At 43.8% G+C, this 18,370-nt stretch overlaps 2 protein-coding genes across 9 annotated transcripts in view; one reads left to right on the top strand and one right to left on the bottom strand.

The window, feature by feature from the left end:
- The window catches only part of Bfar (bifunctional apoptosis regulator), a 31,755-nt gene extending 17,236 nt beyond the window's left edge, over positions 1 to 14,519 (bottom strand). For 2 of the 4 annotated variants that reach the window (NM_025976.5, NM_001177552.1), the window contains exons 1-2: positions 14,299 to 14,519; positions 979 to 1,315 (exon numbers count right to left, since the gene is read on the bottom strand). In NM_025976.5, the coding sequence (NP_080252.1) occupies positions 979 to 1,241 (263 nt within the window). In that variant the 5' untranslated portion in view covers positions 1,242 to 1,315; positions 14,299 to 14,519. Of the gene's footprint in view, positions 1 to 978; positions 1,316 to 7,440; positions 9,544 to 9,866; positions 9,903 to 14,298 lie in introns of those variants that run through there. The other 2 variants (XM_030249248.1, NM_025653.3) reach the window with 2 other exon arrangements.
- A 3,659-nt stretch (positions 14,520 to 18,178) lies between these two features.
- Parn (poly(A)-specific ribonuclease (deadenylation nuclease)) overlaps positions 18,179 to 18,370 on the top strand; it is a 130,235-nt gene continuing 130,043 nt past the window's right edge. For 3 of the 5 annotated variants that reach the window (NM_001358453.1, NM_001358452.1, NM_028761.3), the window contains exon 1: positions 18,207 to 18,366. In NM_001358453.1, the coding sequence (NP_001345382.1) occupies positions 18,348 to 18,366 (19 nt within the window). In that variant the 5' untranslated portion in view covers positions 18,207 to 18,347. Of the gene's footprint in view, positions 18,367 to 18,370 lie in introns of all 5 variants that reach the window. The other 2 variants (XM_017317145.2, XM_030249305.1) reach the window with 1 other exon arrangement.

Below are 18,370 nucleotides of genomic sequence, written 5' to 3'. Positions count from 1 at the left end.
AATCAAAGGAAAGAATCAACCCCTACACACACACACACACACACACACACACACACACACACACACACATCACCACCAACAAACAAAAACTAGGAGGAGCTGAAGAGATTCTGTGTTAAGAGTGTTGCTGCTCTTGCAGAGGACCTGAGTTTGATTCCTAGAACCCATACAATGGCTTACAACCAGAGCTCCAGTTCCAGGGCACCCAATACTTTCTTCTAACTTCCTCAGACAGCAGGCACAAGTAAGATACACATGCAGATAAAAATAATACATACAAATAAAAAGAAACCAAAACCAAATCAAACAAAAACTGGAAAGGCCCTACTGCATGGAAGCACGGAAGAACCAACCATGTGAAAGGGTTTGTGGCTGGTTGTGAAAGAAACTCTACCAGGCGATGACAGCCACAGGTTTTACTTACATATTAAGAAAATTAGCACCAGTTACCTCTAATTGTATAGCTTTATCGTTTTACTCATAAGCATAAATCAGAAAGAAGTGTTCTAGGGTAGGGGATGATAAGCAATGGTCATAACCAGAAATGTATCTCTGTTTCTTCCCATGGAACATAACAATCAGCTAGGCATGTCGGCCTGTGCCTGTAACTCAGGAGGCTGAGGCAAGAGGCAGTGTGAGTTGACTGAGACTCAGTCTTAAAATACTAAAACACAAGGTGGGTTCAGGGGACAATAGGGAGGGTAATGGGAGTGGAACTCAGGAGGCAGGCAGATCTGTGAATTCAAGGTCAGCCTAATCTACACAGCAGGTCCATGGCAGCCAGACATGTTGTAGTGAGATCTTGCCTAAAAAAATAAATAAAACGGAAGGACAGATGACAACCACTTGTAAGAAAGGAATCTGGCTTTTGGTTCCAAGCTCCTAGAGTAATCTGCCTCAAGTCTGCTTCTTTATAAACAGCAGTTCCCACAGAGAAACCACACTGCACACCATGCTGTCAATAGGACCCAGTGTTACCTGAGGAGAATGTTGACTTTAGGAAAACCTTCCCATTTTTCTCTGCATTCTGGACACTCTGTCTTCTTTGAAGACATCCACCATAAAGCCAGGCAGTGCCGGCAGAAGCTGTGGCCACAGTTCAAGGTGGTGGGGTTAACCAGGGTGTCGTAGCAGCAGTGGCAGGAGAACTCGCTCACAGAAATCTGAGGGCCGCTGCTTCTGACAGGATGCTCTTCCTCCTGCTCTCTCATGCTCAGGTCATTTTTCTGAGGCTCCTCCATCTCTCAGCAAATTCTGGGATCCATACACATAGACACTTTCAGACTCAGGACACTGCTGCAATGCATCATAAAGTCTGTGGGAGTGGGGTAAAGCCACACAACAGGATGAATGAACGGTCGCTGTGTAAGATTACTGTCATTCTACTCAAGTTTGTTCTCTCTTACTCTCTCACTCTCTCTCTCTCTCTTTCTCTCTCTCTCTCTCTCTCTCTCTCTCTCTCTCTCTCTCTCTCTCTCTCTCTCTCTGTCTGTCTCCTTTTCTTTTTTAAGGGGTAGGTGTGCGTGGAGATCATATATAGTCCAGGCTGGCCTCAAACTCTAGATCCTCCTGCTTTGAGCTCCTAGAAGCCAAGAGTAGAGGTGTGTGCCACCATACCTTGTTTCTGTGAAACTGTGAACTGAACCCAGGGCTTCATATACGCTAGACAGAACTCTACCAACTAAGCTGTCTCTCAAAACGATAAAATAAAAAACAGCACCCCACACTCACAAAAGGTAGGGGCAAAGGGCACCTATTTCTGGTAGTAGGGTACATTCCTAAGACTCGCCATTGCTACCCACAGCGGCCACGACAACAAGAGCTTGGGGAGCTAAGACACCTGTGTACACTTGTGGTTCGAGCACCAAGGAGACTGAGGCAAGCACACCACCTCCTGCATGAGACCCGCTATGAGGGCTAAAGTTATGTTTTAAGTTTAAATTACTTAGGAGCGCTATACAACAAAATGCCTTTGACCTATAAACCCTACTTGCCCCACGATGGATAACTTCCTAGAATGCGGAGGAAGTGAGATATAACAAGCCACGTGTATTCACTCCTGGAAACAAGGTTGGTTGCCCCAACTGCACATGTGCTTGATCGATCACACATAGTCAGGAGGTAGAAGTACATCAGGATGTATGCTTGCCTCGACTGGGCAAATGCAAAAAGTATGTAGCCTTGTAGAATTTGCCTTTATAAACACTGGGACTAATGTGTAATTCACAGCCATTCTCTGGGAATCCCAGGTATGGACATGGCTAGTATCCACCATCTTGGCCAGTATTTAATAAAAACTTGCTTCAATTTTGGCTAAATATTTGTGGCAGGAGTTTTATTCTTATCCAACAGGATTAACACAGCCCAGGCAACACCGTAAGTACCAGGCTAGACAGGGCTACATAGCAAAATTTTTACCCCAAAAAAACAGAACATGCAAATAAAACAAACAAACAAACAAGAAGAACACAGGCCCCAGTGAGCAGATCAGCCTCCTCAGTATGACAAGCTCAGAACTAGAGTCTACTCCCATGACATTTGCAGAATCTATAAGTTAATACATGTACAGCGTCTAGTACAAAGCCTAGTATATGGCAAGTATATCGAAAGTATTTTTGTTTTGGTTTTGCACTGCTTTGTCCACACTAGGCAGGTATTCTAGCACTGAGCTACATCCTCAGCCCCAGACACCATTACTCACGGAGTATCTCTTACAAGCTAGGTGCTGAGCCAGGCCCTAAGATAAATAACCAGCACATCTGAACTCCAGAGCCAGGGGAAGGATACAGGCCATCTAAGTAAGAACTAGGCCTGCCTCAGGCACTGTTTTGTATTTTTTGTCAAAACCAGCAAATGTCAGGGCTGGGATCTGATATGGTGTCTCCTATGCCAGGTTAATGAGAATGGCAGTTGACTGATGAGAGCACATAAATTTTCAGATGCAATGAAGTCAGTGAAGCTGAGTTCTACATGACACATCTCTCTGTGGATAGGGGATGGGCTGGACTGAGGATAACTATAGATAAGTCACAAAGATGTCTTATTTACTGCTCTGTTGCTGTGTTAGAACACCATGACCAAGACAAGTTACAGAGGGAAGGGGTTTTTGGCTTAGCTTCCAGAGGAGAAAGTCCATCAAGGCAGGAAAGCATGTCAACACAGCAGGCATGGCTGGATGAGGAGGCTGACAGCCCACGCACAAAACAGCTAAGTATAAATGATGCAATCTTTAAATTCTTGAAGTCTACCCCCAAGGTGATACACTTTCTCTAGCATACCCGTTCAGGGTTTTACTGCTGTGAACAAACATCATGACCAAGGCAACACATTTTTTAAAAATTTATTATTATACATAATATACATACTTATGTATATTATTATACATAAGTACACTGTAGCTGACTTCAGACGTACAGAAGAGGGCATCAGATCTCATTATGGGTGGTTGTGAGCCACCATGTGGTTGCTGAGATTTGAACTGAGGCCTTTCGGAAGAGCAGTCAGAGCTCCTACCTACTGAGCCATTCTCCAGCCCCAAGGCAACACTTATAAGGACAAAATTTAACAGGGGCTGGCTTACAGGTTCAGAGGTTTAGTGCATTATCATCAAGGTGGGAGCATGACAGCATCCAGGCAGGCATGGCGCAGGAGGAGCTGAGAGTTCTACATCTTCATCTGAAGGCTGCTAGACGAATACTGGCTTCCAGGAAGCTAGAATAAGGGTTTAAAAGCCCACACCCACCCCAACAGGGCCACACCTACTCCAACAGGGTCACACCTTCTAATAGTGCTACTCCCTGGGTTTAGCATATACAAACCATCATACTACCCAAACAGCTCTCTCTACTAACTAGGACCAATTCAATTGCCCAAGACCCTGGGAGACATTTACTATTCAAACCTAACTCCTGGTTCTAAGAAGACAGAAAACAAAATATAGGGACTAGGGATTAGTGCTGTGGAACATGTATAATGTTAAGAATATAAATTCAAATTAAGGGGAAGGGGAGACAGTGCTTTCCATGTAAGCATGGATGCCTGAGTTTGGAGCCTCAGCACCCATGGAAATTCAGGCAAGGGTGGTGTGAGCTTGCCAAGCCCACTACCAAGGAACCAAAGACAGGAGATCTGTGCGGTTCAGTCTAGCTGAACTGACTTCTAAATATGTCTTTGTGTCAAAAAATTAAGTGAACACCTTTAATTCCAGCACATGTGAAACAGAGGCATTTGAGTGTCTGAGTTCTTGGCCAGCCACAGCTATACAGCTATACAGTAAGAAGAGGGCATCAGATCCCATTACAGATGGTTGTGAGTCACCAAGTGGTTGCTGGGAATTGAACTCAGGACCTCTGGAAGGTCAGTTAGTGTTCTTAACCACTGAGCCATCTCTCCAGCCCCTCGGTCCTCCATTTTAATGTTGTTAGTTCCCAGGAGTTCTCAGGTCTTGCTCTTAATGGGATGCCTTGAGAGTTGAAACTGTACAAAGTTGTTTTTAGGCTAACTAGCTTTGGAATGGTCAGCTTTTGAAGTTCTGATACGTTTTTCCATATTGGTTTGCTATCAGGTTGAGAAAATGATAGCTTAGGTCTTGCACACATTTTTCTAGATACAATTTCCGTTTTGCTTTAGGATGGGAGGCTACAGAAACCTGCTTGTGTGTGAAGCACTCAGGATAATATGAGGGACAGGGACCACAAAAGGGTTTAAAAGAGTAGTCTCTGATAACTTGGGCCCTTCCAAAATTTATATATATATACATATATATATACACATATATATATATGTGTATATATAATTTTTTTTATGTGACAGGTCTCATACGGTAACCCAAACTAGGACTGAATTTACCAATTCTGGTGCTGCTATTAGAGGTATGCAGCACCATTTCTATCTCAATATGACCTCCCACCCTTCAAGCCATAGTTAACTGGTATAGTTATCTGAAAATCTTTGAAAGAAAGGATGCTAGGATGCACATAATGTCCCCAGTGATGCTTTGCTATCAAAGAACCTGAGATAAATGAACTTGTCCATTCCTGTTCTAAGTTGTCTGGTTTGGTCCTCACCGACACACTTATCTGGAGGGCTACTGACCACCTATAGCACTGTCATCTGTTAGCCTTGCCAGTTGCTCATATAGCAAAGTCACTACCACCTAGTCAATTAGCAATACTGTGAGAGCTAAAGTTATGTTTTAATTACTGTGCCTAAGAGATCCACAGAACAAAAATATTTCTAAGCTGGGCAGATGTAGCGCAGACCCTTTAGTCCCAGCACTTGGGAGGCAGAGGCAGGCGGATTTCTGAGGTCTAGGCCAGACTGGTCTACAGAGTGAGATCTAGGACAGCCAGAACTACAGAGAAACATTGTCTCGGAAAACCAAAAAACCAAAACAAACAAAAAATGTTTCTAACCTTTGTAAACTCACTTGCCCAAGGACAGATACCTCTTGAAATGCTGGAGGGTATGGTTCATGTAGTTTGCTCTATGTTATATAGGAGGAAAGGAGAGCAAGCTCTTTGATTATTTTGAGACAGGATCTCACTCTGTAGCCCAGGCTAACCATTTAGTGGTGGCAATCTCACCTCAATCTCCTAAGTGGTGGGTTACAGGCCTTCCCACCTTGACCAACTTAATGCAATAAATTTTATTGAGTTTATCAAGTAAGAAACCATTTAATCTAGGTTTAAGAGTATCTTTGCCAGGCCTTACGGTTCATGTCTTAAATTGAGCACCAAGAAGGCAGAGGCAGGTGAATCTGAGGCTTGCCTGGTCAATGTAAGAGTTCTAGGCCAGAACTGCACTGGCAGAATTACATAGTAAGACCCTATCTCACATCCTCCACCCCCAAATGCCTCCGTAACAGTGCAACAGCAGCAGCAACAGAACAAACCTGGGTTAAGGAGAACACTCAGCTGTTAGGTGCTTGCTGTACAAGCCTGAAGACCTAAGTTGGACCTCATATTTAAAAGATAAACAAGTAAATAAGGTGGGATGAAGAGATGGTTTAATGGTTAAGAGTTATCAGGTGCTCTTCCAAAGGACTCAGGCTCAGTACCCAGCACCCACTCGACAACTCACAGCAGTCGGTGACCCCAGGTCTGGGGGTCTGATACTCTCACATGGACACACCACCAATGTACATTAAAACAAAAATCAATAATAAGGCACGTGTAGCTTATTACAATTACAAAGCTGACAGGTGGAAACATGTAGGTTCCATAGCCTAATCAAAGAGTTCCAGGCCTAGTGAAGCTGGATGGAACCTGAATAACAGTACCCTAACCTCTGGCTTCCATGTGCACACATACATATATTCAAAGAAAACCAACTCAAACTCAGTTATCATGATCGAAATTATACCTAAAATTTGAGGAATGTTTTTAAAGACTATTTCAAATTCAGCCTAAAACTTTTTCTTTCAATCCTCTCTTTGCAAAGATATTCAGTGTGAGCAAAACAACCCCACTTTGAGTCTGAAGAGATGACTCAGTGGTTACAGCAATGGGTGCTTTTTCAGAGAACTATCTCAGCACCTACATGGCAGGACACAACCATCTGTAACTCCAGTTCAGGGGATCTGGTGTCATCCTCTGGCTTCTAACAGGCACCGTATACATGTGGTACAGAGATACCCATGCAGACAAAACACACATACATATAAATAAAAATCTTTTTTTAAAGATTTATTATTTTATGTATGTGAGTACACTGTAGCTGTACAGATGGTTGTGAGCCTTCATGTGGTTGCTGGGATTGAAGTTTTAGGACCTACGCTTGTTCCGGTTAACCCCACTCGCTCTGGCCCAAAAATTTATTTATTACTATTAATAACTACACTGTTGCTGTCTTCAGACACACCAGAAGAGGGCATCAGATCTCATTACGGATGGTTGTGAGCCACCATGTGGTTGCTGGGAATTGAACTCAGGACCTTTGGAAGAATAGTCAGTGCTCTTAACCACTTAGCCATCTCTCCAGCCCTAAAATAAAAATCTTAATACACATAAAATAGAAATTTAAAGAATGTCATCATAAAGATACTATCCTAACAAAGTACTTAATAAGTATGACTCACTCCTTTATCGCCTAGTATACACCAAGGTGCTGCAATGGTACAGATGAGAAAAACAAGCTAGGATTTGACAATACTATCTGGGACATGAACTCCAACTGTTAGCTCTTAGAATGTTCCACAGAGAACATTCACAATCAAACCGGGAGGCCAGGCCTAGTCTGGGATAACACTATAAATGCTGGCAGAAAGTATCCACCCATCTCTCATGACTACCATATAAACATTAATGTGCCCAGACTAACTGAGGCAAAGGTCAGGAATGGCAGTAAGAACCAACTGTCAGTAAATAGAATAGAATGTTAGTGGAATTCCTGTAGCCAGTAAACCTGGCTCTTCCATTAATAAGACAGAAAGCATTTCCAGTCTGTCTAAAACTCTGTATTTTTCCAATTCCAAAAAGACTCTTTCTGGAGAAGGCCAGAGGTGACTAGGATAAAGGTAACATGCTCCATTAGACCCTGACTTGTTGTCTGAACAGATTGCCTTAAGCTGTGTTGGGCAAGATGAGGGCAGGCTGAGAAGGGCATTAGGCTAAGCCTGTCATCTGCTATCCCTGTGGCAGACATTCTAGGATCTATTCTGCATTACATGCAGTAGTCGTTCAACAACTCAGAAAGCTATTAAGAAAAACAAAACAAATCCCTCCCCAAAACCACAAAACCCCCAAACCAAAAAGCTTTATAGGGGTTACCAAGTAACACATGATCTAATAATAGTTGGTTTAAAATATTCATTTTGATGCTGGGATTATAGCTCAGTGGTGGATCAGATGCCTAGAATAACAAAATTCTGAGCGTAATCCCCAGTACCTCACAGATACATCAACTTCAACTCATATTACAAACTCATGTGTCCTTTGAAGAGTCAGCTCATCCCCGTGTTTTATTCTCTTAAGATACCAAAGTACCAGTTTATTAAGAAAACATACTTTAATGTAGGATGATTTTAATAAAAGCAACAAAGCCTAAGAAAACAAAAGCCAATAAAAACCACAACTCGAATCCTAACATTTTTACATGCTACCATTTACTATGAAGTTCAATCTAACTGTAAAGTACACTGAGCCATACATTCATCTACTTGGAAGACTACAGAGCATGAGTAAGTAAGCCTCCCCAGCAGGCTAAGACACACACTGGTGAGTGTATGAATCATGAGGTTCCATAGTGGAAACATTTCTGAAGATGATTTTAAGCTGACCATTTCAGATGTTTCCTAGATGTTTAACTGAGGTTATTTCATCACAAAAACGCCACATATGAAGCATTTATACAATTCTGGAATGACAATCAAGATAGACTTTCTGCTAGAGCACCAGTCCTTAGGAAGCAGCAGCATCATAATCTGCAATGAACTGCCTGAGCTCCTCCACACAGCGCTCACTTAGTTCATGTAAATTCTGCCGGAGCGCAAACTGAATGGGCCTTTCTAATGAAGCGTCTTTTTCAACCAGCATTTTCACCACCATTCCGAAGGTCTCACAGTCTTGGTAGTAGGCTTGTTCAATTTCCTTGGTCTTTGACACTATTGCTTTACGGCGATTGGTTACTTGGTCATCAATGAATTCTGTATGATCTTTTTTGTTTGACCCAGGTTCTTGTGGCTGATCCATAAGTTCTGAGAATCCAACTTCAAACTCAGAAATTTTAGGTAAGTCACTTTCATCTGCCATCATTGGCTTTTCTACAGCTTGCCTGCTTGCAGCTTTAGGACGTCCCTTTTCATCAAGCCTTTTGAGTTTGTTTAAACTTTCTGACGAAGGAACTGCTGAAGAACTTTTTGGGTGTGTGTCTCTTGATGTTTTCAAAGACTGGCCAGCCCTCTTTTTACCTCCTTCTGGCTTTTCTTCACTGTGCCGTTTGTAGGAGGAATGAGCATGCTCGGACTTCCTAAGCTCTGACCCATGGGAAGAATGCAGTTTGCTTTGTTTTGGAGAATGGCTTCCACTGGATCCAGATCTGCTGTGTGGGGAGTTCTTCTGATCTATACCTGATTTTCTGGAAAAACAAGAAGCCCCTTTATGGGGAGACTGCTGTTCTGAGTAATGGGAAGAAGAGGAACAGTTTCTTCTAAAGTCATCTTTCTCATCCCCGCACTCATGCTGTTGGCTTGCAGAAAGATCACCTCTTGTTTTCCTCAGGGTAGATTCATCACTGGAGACATTCTGAGGTACTTCATCATATGATCTGTTAGGCCACATCTTGTCTCTTCTGTACACTGATCCTGGACGGTGACCAAGGATGACCGGGATATGAAGCATGGAAGGTTGGGCTCGCCACAAGTTCACCAAGACAATCCTAGCAGTTCTTTGATGGCCACTGAGATACTAGCCTCAAAATTCACTTGCACACTAGATAGGCTAGACTCTAGGAGATGTGAACTTCAGTGTAAATTGATGGTTCCAGGTTCCAGGATGCTGGTACGCAGGCTGCCACAGGAGCAGTTAGAGGTCTCGTTGGCATGTGCTGGTGAGTAAAAGTTAAGTATAAACTGTCTTGTATTATTTTCTGTAGGAGCAATTGATGGGCACCTTACAAACCCTGAAAGGTTAGTGCACACCTCTTATAGATTTATAAAACTTTAAAAAGGGGCCAAGAGGATCCATACTATGCATACCAATTCTTAAGACAAGTCATTCTGTAACCTAACCCTCCCAGGTTGGTCTTGTCCCTCAATAGAACTAAGATCTCCATCAGAAAGAGGCTATTCCCTTCCCTACCCACAATCCTCCAGAGCAATACTGTGCTGGTTATATCAATGAGAGTCAGCTGGGAGTAGTGGTGTATACCTTAATTCCAGCATTCAGGAGATGGAGACAGGAGGATCTCTGTGAGTTCAAGGCCAGCCTGGTCTACACAGCAAGTTTCAGGACAGCCAAAGCTACATAGTGATACTCTGTCTCAAAAAAACAAAAACAATCGAATAAACAAATGAGCAAAATTACTGACTTCCTAACCAATCTTGAATCATACACGTGACCTAGCTCTGTATTGTTTTTGCCTATTAAGGTACTAGAACAATGGTTTTCTACCCTCCTGATGCTGCAATCCTTTAATACAGTTCCTCATGTGTGGTGACCCCCAACCATAAAATTATTTTCACTGCTACTTCATAAATTGTAATTTTGGTGTTTATGAATTGTTAATATAAATAACTGTGTTTTCTGATGGTCTTAGGCAACCCCTAAAAAGCATCACTCAACCCCCAAATTTGTTGAAACTCAGAGACCGAGGACCACTGCACTAGAAGGAAGTAAATCTATCTTAGAATCAAGACTTTCCTTTATGCAAACCCATTCACCTTCACTCTCAACCCTGCCAAAAGCAGAATTGCTAACATGATTCAAATGTGGCAGGAGATTCCAGGTTCTGTAGGCTCTTTCCCTCTTAGTTCTATCTACTCTTAGAAAAGCAAAATGCAGTTGCTGACTTTATTTTGCACATCCTATTCCAGCCACATTTGTCTCTCCAAATCTGGACTCCATGAATTCGAATCAAGTTACAGAATCCTATTATATCACACAATAGCTGCAAAGTGGGGCTCTAAATATTTGCAGCTGAAAATTGAAGCAAACAAATATCTGACTCTTTATTAATGTGACTCTTAATATCTTCAATAGAATCCCATGGGAAACTTCAAGAACTTGAACTAGAATGTCTGAGAACAAGGCAGAAGAGTACACAGTCCTCCTTTGGTGTCTCCTCCGGGACTTTCCAGGGTGACAGGATTCATGGGTGTGCAAGTCCTTTCTGGGCAAGGACAGTGTTTGCAAGTGGCCTATGCACTGTTTCCTATATCCCCCAGTCTTCTCTCCAATCCCTCTGGTTTCTGTGTAGCCTTGCTATTCTGGAACTCACAGAGGTCCATGCACCTCTGCCTCCCAAGTATGAGGATTAAAGACTTGTGCCACCACCACCAGGCTCTTTTAGTCATCTCTTAACATGCTTGTTATACAAGCAACCACAGTAAGCCTGACTACAAAGTACAAGTGATCAGAATACCAGGCAAACAATGCCCAGAGAGCTGGAGAGGCTAAGGATCTGTGAAATGGTGGGAAGCTATCGAAGGGTGTGTACACCTACACATAGCCTCATTCCTCTTGATTCAGTGTAGTACTTAGCATACGTCAAAAATCAAATGTTGCTTTTTGGAACTTCTTGGATTTTTCTGGCAGGACTGGAGGTAGAACTCAGGGCCACTGTACACAACAGATAAACACTATACTACTGAGCTACATTCTCTAGCCCACAATTGAACTGAATTTTCCCCCTCATTCACCATTGAACTTGCAGATATGCAATTTATAGATATGGACCTGACTATGTACCTGAAACAAGTTCTTCACAAGAGCCTGGAAGTTTACAACTACATGTAATCTGCATGTAAATGCCTAATTATGACAGACTAGGTATGGCTAAAGTGAAACTTAAATAATGCTCATTTCCTATTCTCTTTTTGTGAATTTCTTTTTTTTCAATGTTTGAATCATCTCCCTAGAGCAAAATTCCCATCAAATTGCCCAAAACCTTCCCCACTAAACTGGACCCGACAGCACAGGCCTGTAATCCCAGCCGCTCAGTGGTGAAGGACTAAGAGTTCAAGGTCATCACTGGCCAGCCAGCGAGTGATGCATGAAACCATCTCAACAAAACAACACTCCCTGCTATGGAAAAAGAAAATAAGACTAAATAAAACCTACAGCTGTGGTTTTATTCAGTAAAGAATATGAATGACATAGTAGTAAACTAACTTCTCTAGTGCTGGGAACTGAAGCCAGGACTTTGTTCACTCTAAACACACTCTACTACAGAGGTAGTACCTTCAGCCCCAATCCATATAACTAAGGCTTTGAACTTGCAATCTTCTTGCCTTGGTCTACCAAGTAACTAAAGGTCTGCACCACCAGGCTTTGGCTTGTTAAATGTTGGGACACCATCATGTCTGGCTGTCAAGTGAACATTTTCACTTACAGCACAAACTTGAGGCAGAATGATCACGTTAAATCTTAGCTCAACAAACCATTAGCTGCTTGATCTAGGGTAGGTCATTTACCTTTCTTTGTATCCCTATAACAGTGGGGATAATAACCATATATCACAACTCACAGGAGTTCCTTCTATTACTAAGATTAGACTCTGTTCATAGACCACCTATAAATTTCTGCTCCTTGAGTGTTTTTTTTTTTTTTCTTCAAATGTTCCTCCTGAAATGACTAAGGTAATGCCATCCTGTTTTGAATGTATTTTGTCTTTCCCTTTTCCGCAACCCAATGTCTGCTTTGGATACCCATTTGAGGTTACATCTAAAATTATGCCCTGCCAGGAATGAAAGTTTACTCTGATCCTCATCTAACTTTGAGGTAAATTAAGGTCTTTGAGGTTTTTGTCTTTAAAAACTCTATCCCTGGGCAGAGGCAGCAAGGGATATTTTCAGAGGCATAAGGCCACTTATGGTCTTGTCATCAATTAAAAGGACTTAAAATTTTTTAACTGGCATAATCAGCATGGTTGTCAATAACTATCTTAAATGGATCATTACACTCCCATCTGTTAAGATTTCTGAGTCAAAAGTATCCACTCACAAGATCCAAACCGTCTTTGATGATTAATCCACTCCAAACCCAAGTTAACTGTGTAAGGTTTATCTGTGTGTTACCTAATCTGGACTATTTGGTAGAGTGTTTGCTGACTGGTTCTATCATCAGCAGTGTATAAACCGGGCATGGTGGCACACACCACTCAGGGAAATCTCTCTTTTGCATAAGTCCAGATTTCTAGACTCAGTTCAAGAGTTTCATTTTCTCCCTTCTCCATTTCCTGCTACTCAATTCAGAAAGCCAGAGAAATCAGAAGTCCAAGAATTATTCTTGGCCAGCCTGGATTACATAAAGCCTTTCTCAACAAATAAAACAAGCCAGGCATGGTGGCATTTAATCCCCACGGGCAGGTGGATTTCTGTGTATTCTCGGCCAGCCTAGTGTGAATTATTGGACAGTCAGGACTCCATAGAGAAACCCTGTCTCAAAATGCACCCCCCCCAATAAACAAACAAAGAACCAAAACCAAAGTTAAGTCTTCAGAGCGAGGCCAACCTGGGCTCCCAATCTGGTCACCCTTTGTTCTCCTCGAGCTTCATTACTTTCCATTTATCAAGCCATACTAATATTATCGCTAAAGGATTGTGGGATTAGATGTCAAACTTCGACCAGGTAAAAAGTTTGCTGACTGATAATAATAGCATTACTAACTGTCACATTTTACTGAATGCTGTTAACAGTGTGGTTAGCATTTATACTGCCAGAGAGAAAGGGGGAAAAGGGTGTGTGTGTGTGTGTGTGTGTGTGAACAGCCTGGACAGAGTACAGCTTTCCCATCAGGTTTATGGACGATATTCCCTGGCATATACCGTGCACTTTGGTCGGGACACATCCAGGCTGTTTATAAAAGAGCACTGACAAAAGTAAATAAAACTTCATCAGCACGTGCAGTCCGTACCTAAAGGTGAAAGGAAAACTCCTTCGCATTGGCCTCTCCTGGTGTGACGTTGGGGCCACTCCAAGGGCGGGCCAATGGGCTTCCGTGGGGAGGACCCAATGGCTCCCACTTTCTCTTCTCAACCAAAGTTAGGGGTTTGCCCCTTGCCCAGTTAAAGGTCCCCAGTTAGACACAGCGTCTCTCTTCTAAAACACACACACACACACACGCTCTCATCAGCACACGATTTTTGAGTCGTGTGTATGGGAATGAGAAGAGCTAAGTTCTAGGTCAGCCTCGGTGTCACTTTGGAGTCTGATGTTCCGTTATCCTCACTTCCCATTATGAAACCCTCTGCCTTGGGACAGGAAGGTGCCTCGGATTTAGCCGACGTGGCGGGCGCCCATAGCCCGCAAGTAAGTGGAAACAAGACCCATCTCTGTCACCACCCCAGGGTCGAGTGGCTCTGACCCAGACCCCGACGCGGGGGAGGACTAGAGACCTGCAGTGGCGTGGGTCTTCGCCTCGTAAGGGAAGGGGCTACGGTCCGCAGCCCTGCTGGGACGCGTCCAGGCCGGGGTGAGGAGGCCCCAGAGCCTGGACCCACCCCGCCAGCGCAGCTCCGGGAGCGGGTTCAGTCCCCGCCAGCGCAGCTCCGGGAGCGGGTTCAGTTCCGTCTCCCGCGCCGCACTCTCAAGCCAAGCGCCCTGCCGGACCATTACCACCCCACACCGTGCCGAAGCTCACCTCGCCACTAGTCCTGGTACCCACTCTGTCACCGCCACCTGCCAGGACCCCGCGGAAGTAGAGGACAAGGCTTCGCTTCCGGAAATAACCTGGGCCTAGGGGCCGACTACGATCAGCTCCCGCAACCATAGAGGAGAGACCTCTTTATGCTCTCAACCCCGTGCGACCTCCGGCTGCCTAGAGCGGCTGCTCTAGGGGCATGCGGGCGCATGCGCACCAACGCGACCCGCCCCTTCCTTTTCGTCCGAGCCAAGCACAGAAGTCACCGCCCCAGGTCTGGAGGTTCCAGCTGGATTGCGTTCCCGTATTTAGCTAGCTTTATTCAGCCATCAAAGTCTCCCACAGTGCCCGAATGCATCGTAATAGATCTTAACTTCACATTTATGAAGAAAACCACAGAAGCAGTCCTTAAAGTTTTATTTATAGAGTCGGAATTTGGGGTAAAATGGCGTTATCACATTTACTCCGCAGCTACCCACCTTGATCTAGATCTGTTGAGAACTCAATGGTACTATGTTTTCAATCTATGACGTTGTGAGACCATGCTTGGCAGGATGATCTTTGTGAGTTCGAAGCCAGTCTAGTCTACGGAGTGAATTCCAAGACAGTCAAAGCTACATAGTGAAACTTAACCAAAGAAAGAAAAAGTTCCTGTTTCTCAGTTCTGATTTAATAAACTGTTTGCAACCCCATTCACATGTACGTGCCCTCGTTCCTTCCCTTTCATTGTATCTTTATAAAAACGTGTTAATAGCCAACTCGGGTTTTGTTTGTTTGTTTGTTTGTTTGTTTGTTTTCGAGACAGGGTTTCTCTGTATAGCCCTGGCTGTCCTGGAACTCACTTTGTAGACCAGGCTGGCCTCAAACTCAGAAATCCACTTGCCTCTGCCTCCCAAGTGCTGGGATTAAAGGCATGCGCCACCAGACCCGGCAATAGCCAACTCTTTAAACAACTCTTTAAACTCTTATCTCCTATAAGCCAGCAGAGGCTGCTCTCTCAAAACCCGATTTAGGAGGAGACAGTCAGTTAGCCTAGGTGTACCCCCCAAATACAGCTTGCTTTAATTGGACAATCATTGATTTGATCTTTCAAAATTTTAACATCTCTACGTTGTTGGAGATGGGGCTGGGAATGAAGCTCAGTTGGTACACTGCTTGACTAACATACCAAGCTGTGCTGAGTTCGATCCCAGTAGCATATAAACGAACTGGGCTCGGTGGCACACCTGTAATCCCCAAACGAGGCAAGGAGTAGGCAAGAGGATTCGAAGTTGAAGGCTGTCAGGCATGGTAGCGCTTTAACCCCAGAATTCAGGAAGCAGAGGCAGGATCTCTGTGAGTTCGAAGCCAGCCTGGCCTACAAAGTGAGTCCTCTTAAGACTGCCAGGGCACTGTTGTACAGAGAAGCTCTGTCTTGAAAAAGAAAAAAAAGTTTAAGACTATGGAGACTTAGCTATGGAATGAGTTTGAGATCAGCCACCTCTAAAGGAATAAATGAGAGTGTTCTTTTCAAGTTGGTAAAGAGTAAAACTGATTTGTGCTAGCAGAATTTACTTTCTAGAGAGTGATCTAGTAAAGGTAGAAACCTTTTTTTCTTCATTGTGATAACAGATACATAACAGAATTTACCATTTAAGATTATTTTTCCTTATTAAGACACAGCCCTGGGCTGGTGAGATGGCTAAGAACACTGGGAGCTCTTCCAGAGGTCTTGAGTTCAATTCCCAGCAACCACATGGTGGCTCACAACCATCTGTAATGGGATCTGATGCCATCTTCAGGCAGCAGATACATATGCAGGAGAGCACACATATATTATAAATAAATAAATAAATAAATAAATAAATAAGACACAACCTTTGTAGAACAGGTTTAGTCCTGAATTCAAATGAACTCTCCAGATGGTTGGATTGCAGGTGTGTCCCACCATACTTCCCCTGTTTGTTTGTAGACAGGGTTTCTCTGTGTACCCCTGGTTGTCCTGGAACTCAATCTGTAGATCAACCTGCCTCTGTCTTAAGCAAGAAGGGAGATAGATATGCATAGTATTTAGTGTAATGAAAGTTACGTTGTATTACGCTGAGGTTTATCACACAAGGTTCACACTAAGTTCCTAACTATGGTCCTAAGCCTATCTTCCCAAGGCTGCTCACCTGTGTGATGTATCTCAGCTGAAGATCAGGTCTAGTCTCTAACAGAAGTTTCTGAAGGTCAGCATCCTGGGGGAGATGTTCGAGCTCCAGGGCAGGTAAAGGTATCATCATTCCCGATGTGCAAAGCAGAGAGAGACACATACACACAGAGACAGAGAATAATTTCCAAAGTTCTGTGACCCTAGGTTACCCTCACTAATGCACTCTGTTAAAATAAAGAAGCAAACTGTATATATTTAGATATGAGAGGAAATAATCTAACAATGACTAGCTGGGACCAGCAAGTCTAAGGTTCTAGTACTTGTTCAGTCTCACAAGGCTGGATGTCTAAGTTGGTCTTTTGGAAGGAGGGCCTCAATGCCAGTGAAGGAATGGACTTCCTACAGGGTAAGCAGGCAAAGAGTAAGCGCTTCCTTCTTCCAGGTCCTTACATAGGCTGCCAGCAGAAGGTTGGCCCAGATTAGAGTTGTGTCTTCCTACCTCAAGATCTAGATTAAAGGTGTGTGTCTTCTTGCCTCAAGATCTGGATTAAGCATGTATGTCTTCCTACCTCAGAGGTCTGGACTAGAAGTGAATTCACTCACTGTAAATCAAGCAGGAAATCTCTCACAGGTGTGCCTTCCATTTCTGAATTGTAGCTTAGTACAGATATTGTCAAGTTGACACCCAAGAATAGCCATCACACGGGGTCTCATTTACTCTTTGGAGGATAAATATTGGAAAGATTACAGTTGTTAACAGCCAACTATCTAGCCCCTGTGAACACTTTATCTCTGGAATAAGCCAGCAGGGGCTGGCTAACAAAATCCTGAAACTCTTTGAGGTGAGCTGAATGTAGGGCTGGAGAGATGGCTCAGAGGTTAAGAGTACTTGCCACTTTTGTAGAGTGTTAGGTCACAAAGTAGGCTCCCAAAAATGGCTCTGCCTTTTCTGATTACCTAACACTCTCTGCTGCAGAATTTTGCTCTTTATCTCCATAGCAACTATCATGTTTCCAAGTAGCAAGTCTGATGTCTGCCTGGCTTTTTTTTTTTTTTCTTCTTATCCAAGTTTTACGCTGCAATGGGACAACCACCATGATTTGTCATCACAGTGTCTCTCTTCTACCAGAGTGGCATAGAACCGGAACTCAGTCAATATGGGGCATAGAGATGGTTCCGTGGGTAAGAGCACTTGCTGTGGAGTCATCCAGACTCATGGACAAATCCCCAGCACCCATGAAAAAAAAGCTAGGCACAGCCCTGCAATCTTGTAAACCCAGTGTTGGGAGTCAGAGACTGGCATTTTAGGCGCCACTCCGGCTGAAACAAGTTCAGTCAGTGAGAGAGACCCTGTCTCAAGGAAGGTGGAGAACAAGAACAGCCACGGGAGGTCCTTCTTTGCTTACTACTAGTGATCACCGACCGCCACACAAATGCGCACGTATACTTCTCCAACACTTTACCCCACAAATTAAGCAAGAATTATATATTTGTATATATAAAATTAATTTAAAAATTTTTAGACAGACTCTCATTATGTTCCCTAAGCTGGCCTCGAATTTGCAAATTCTCCTGCCTCATCCTTCTCAGACTGGAATTATAGACCCAGGGGAAACCAGTCCATATGTCTCTTGATCAACCAGGTTCAGGACAGGAAACTTCTCCAACATATGGGCCAGGCCTTGAGACTTTGATAGCAATGCCCCTTTTTCCTTTCTAGGCAGCCCGGAGGGCCCGGGCTCCGCCCCTAACGTGACACAGATCTGACGCAGGCGCAGCGGCGCGCGCTGTTTCCGGAAGTGTCCTGTGCTGTTTCGTGGCGGCCTCCGACATCCCCACGCTGCTTTTGCTGCGGAACTCTGCGCGTGGACCGGCGTCAGCCTGGGCGGGGCCAAGGTTCCGTCTGCGCCGCAGGATGGAGATAATCCGGAGCAGTGC

The sequence above is a fragment of the Mus musculus genome, chromosome 16 (assembly GCF_000001635.26).
Source record: "Mus musculus strain C57BL/6J chromosome 16, GRCm38.p6 C57BL/6J".
NCBI lineage: Eukaryota > Metazoa > Chordata > Mammalia > Rodentia > Muridae > Mus > Mus musculus.
Note: the sequence above shows the minus strand (reverse complement) of the source record. Positions and strands in the feature narration are given on the sequence as shown.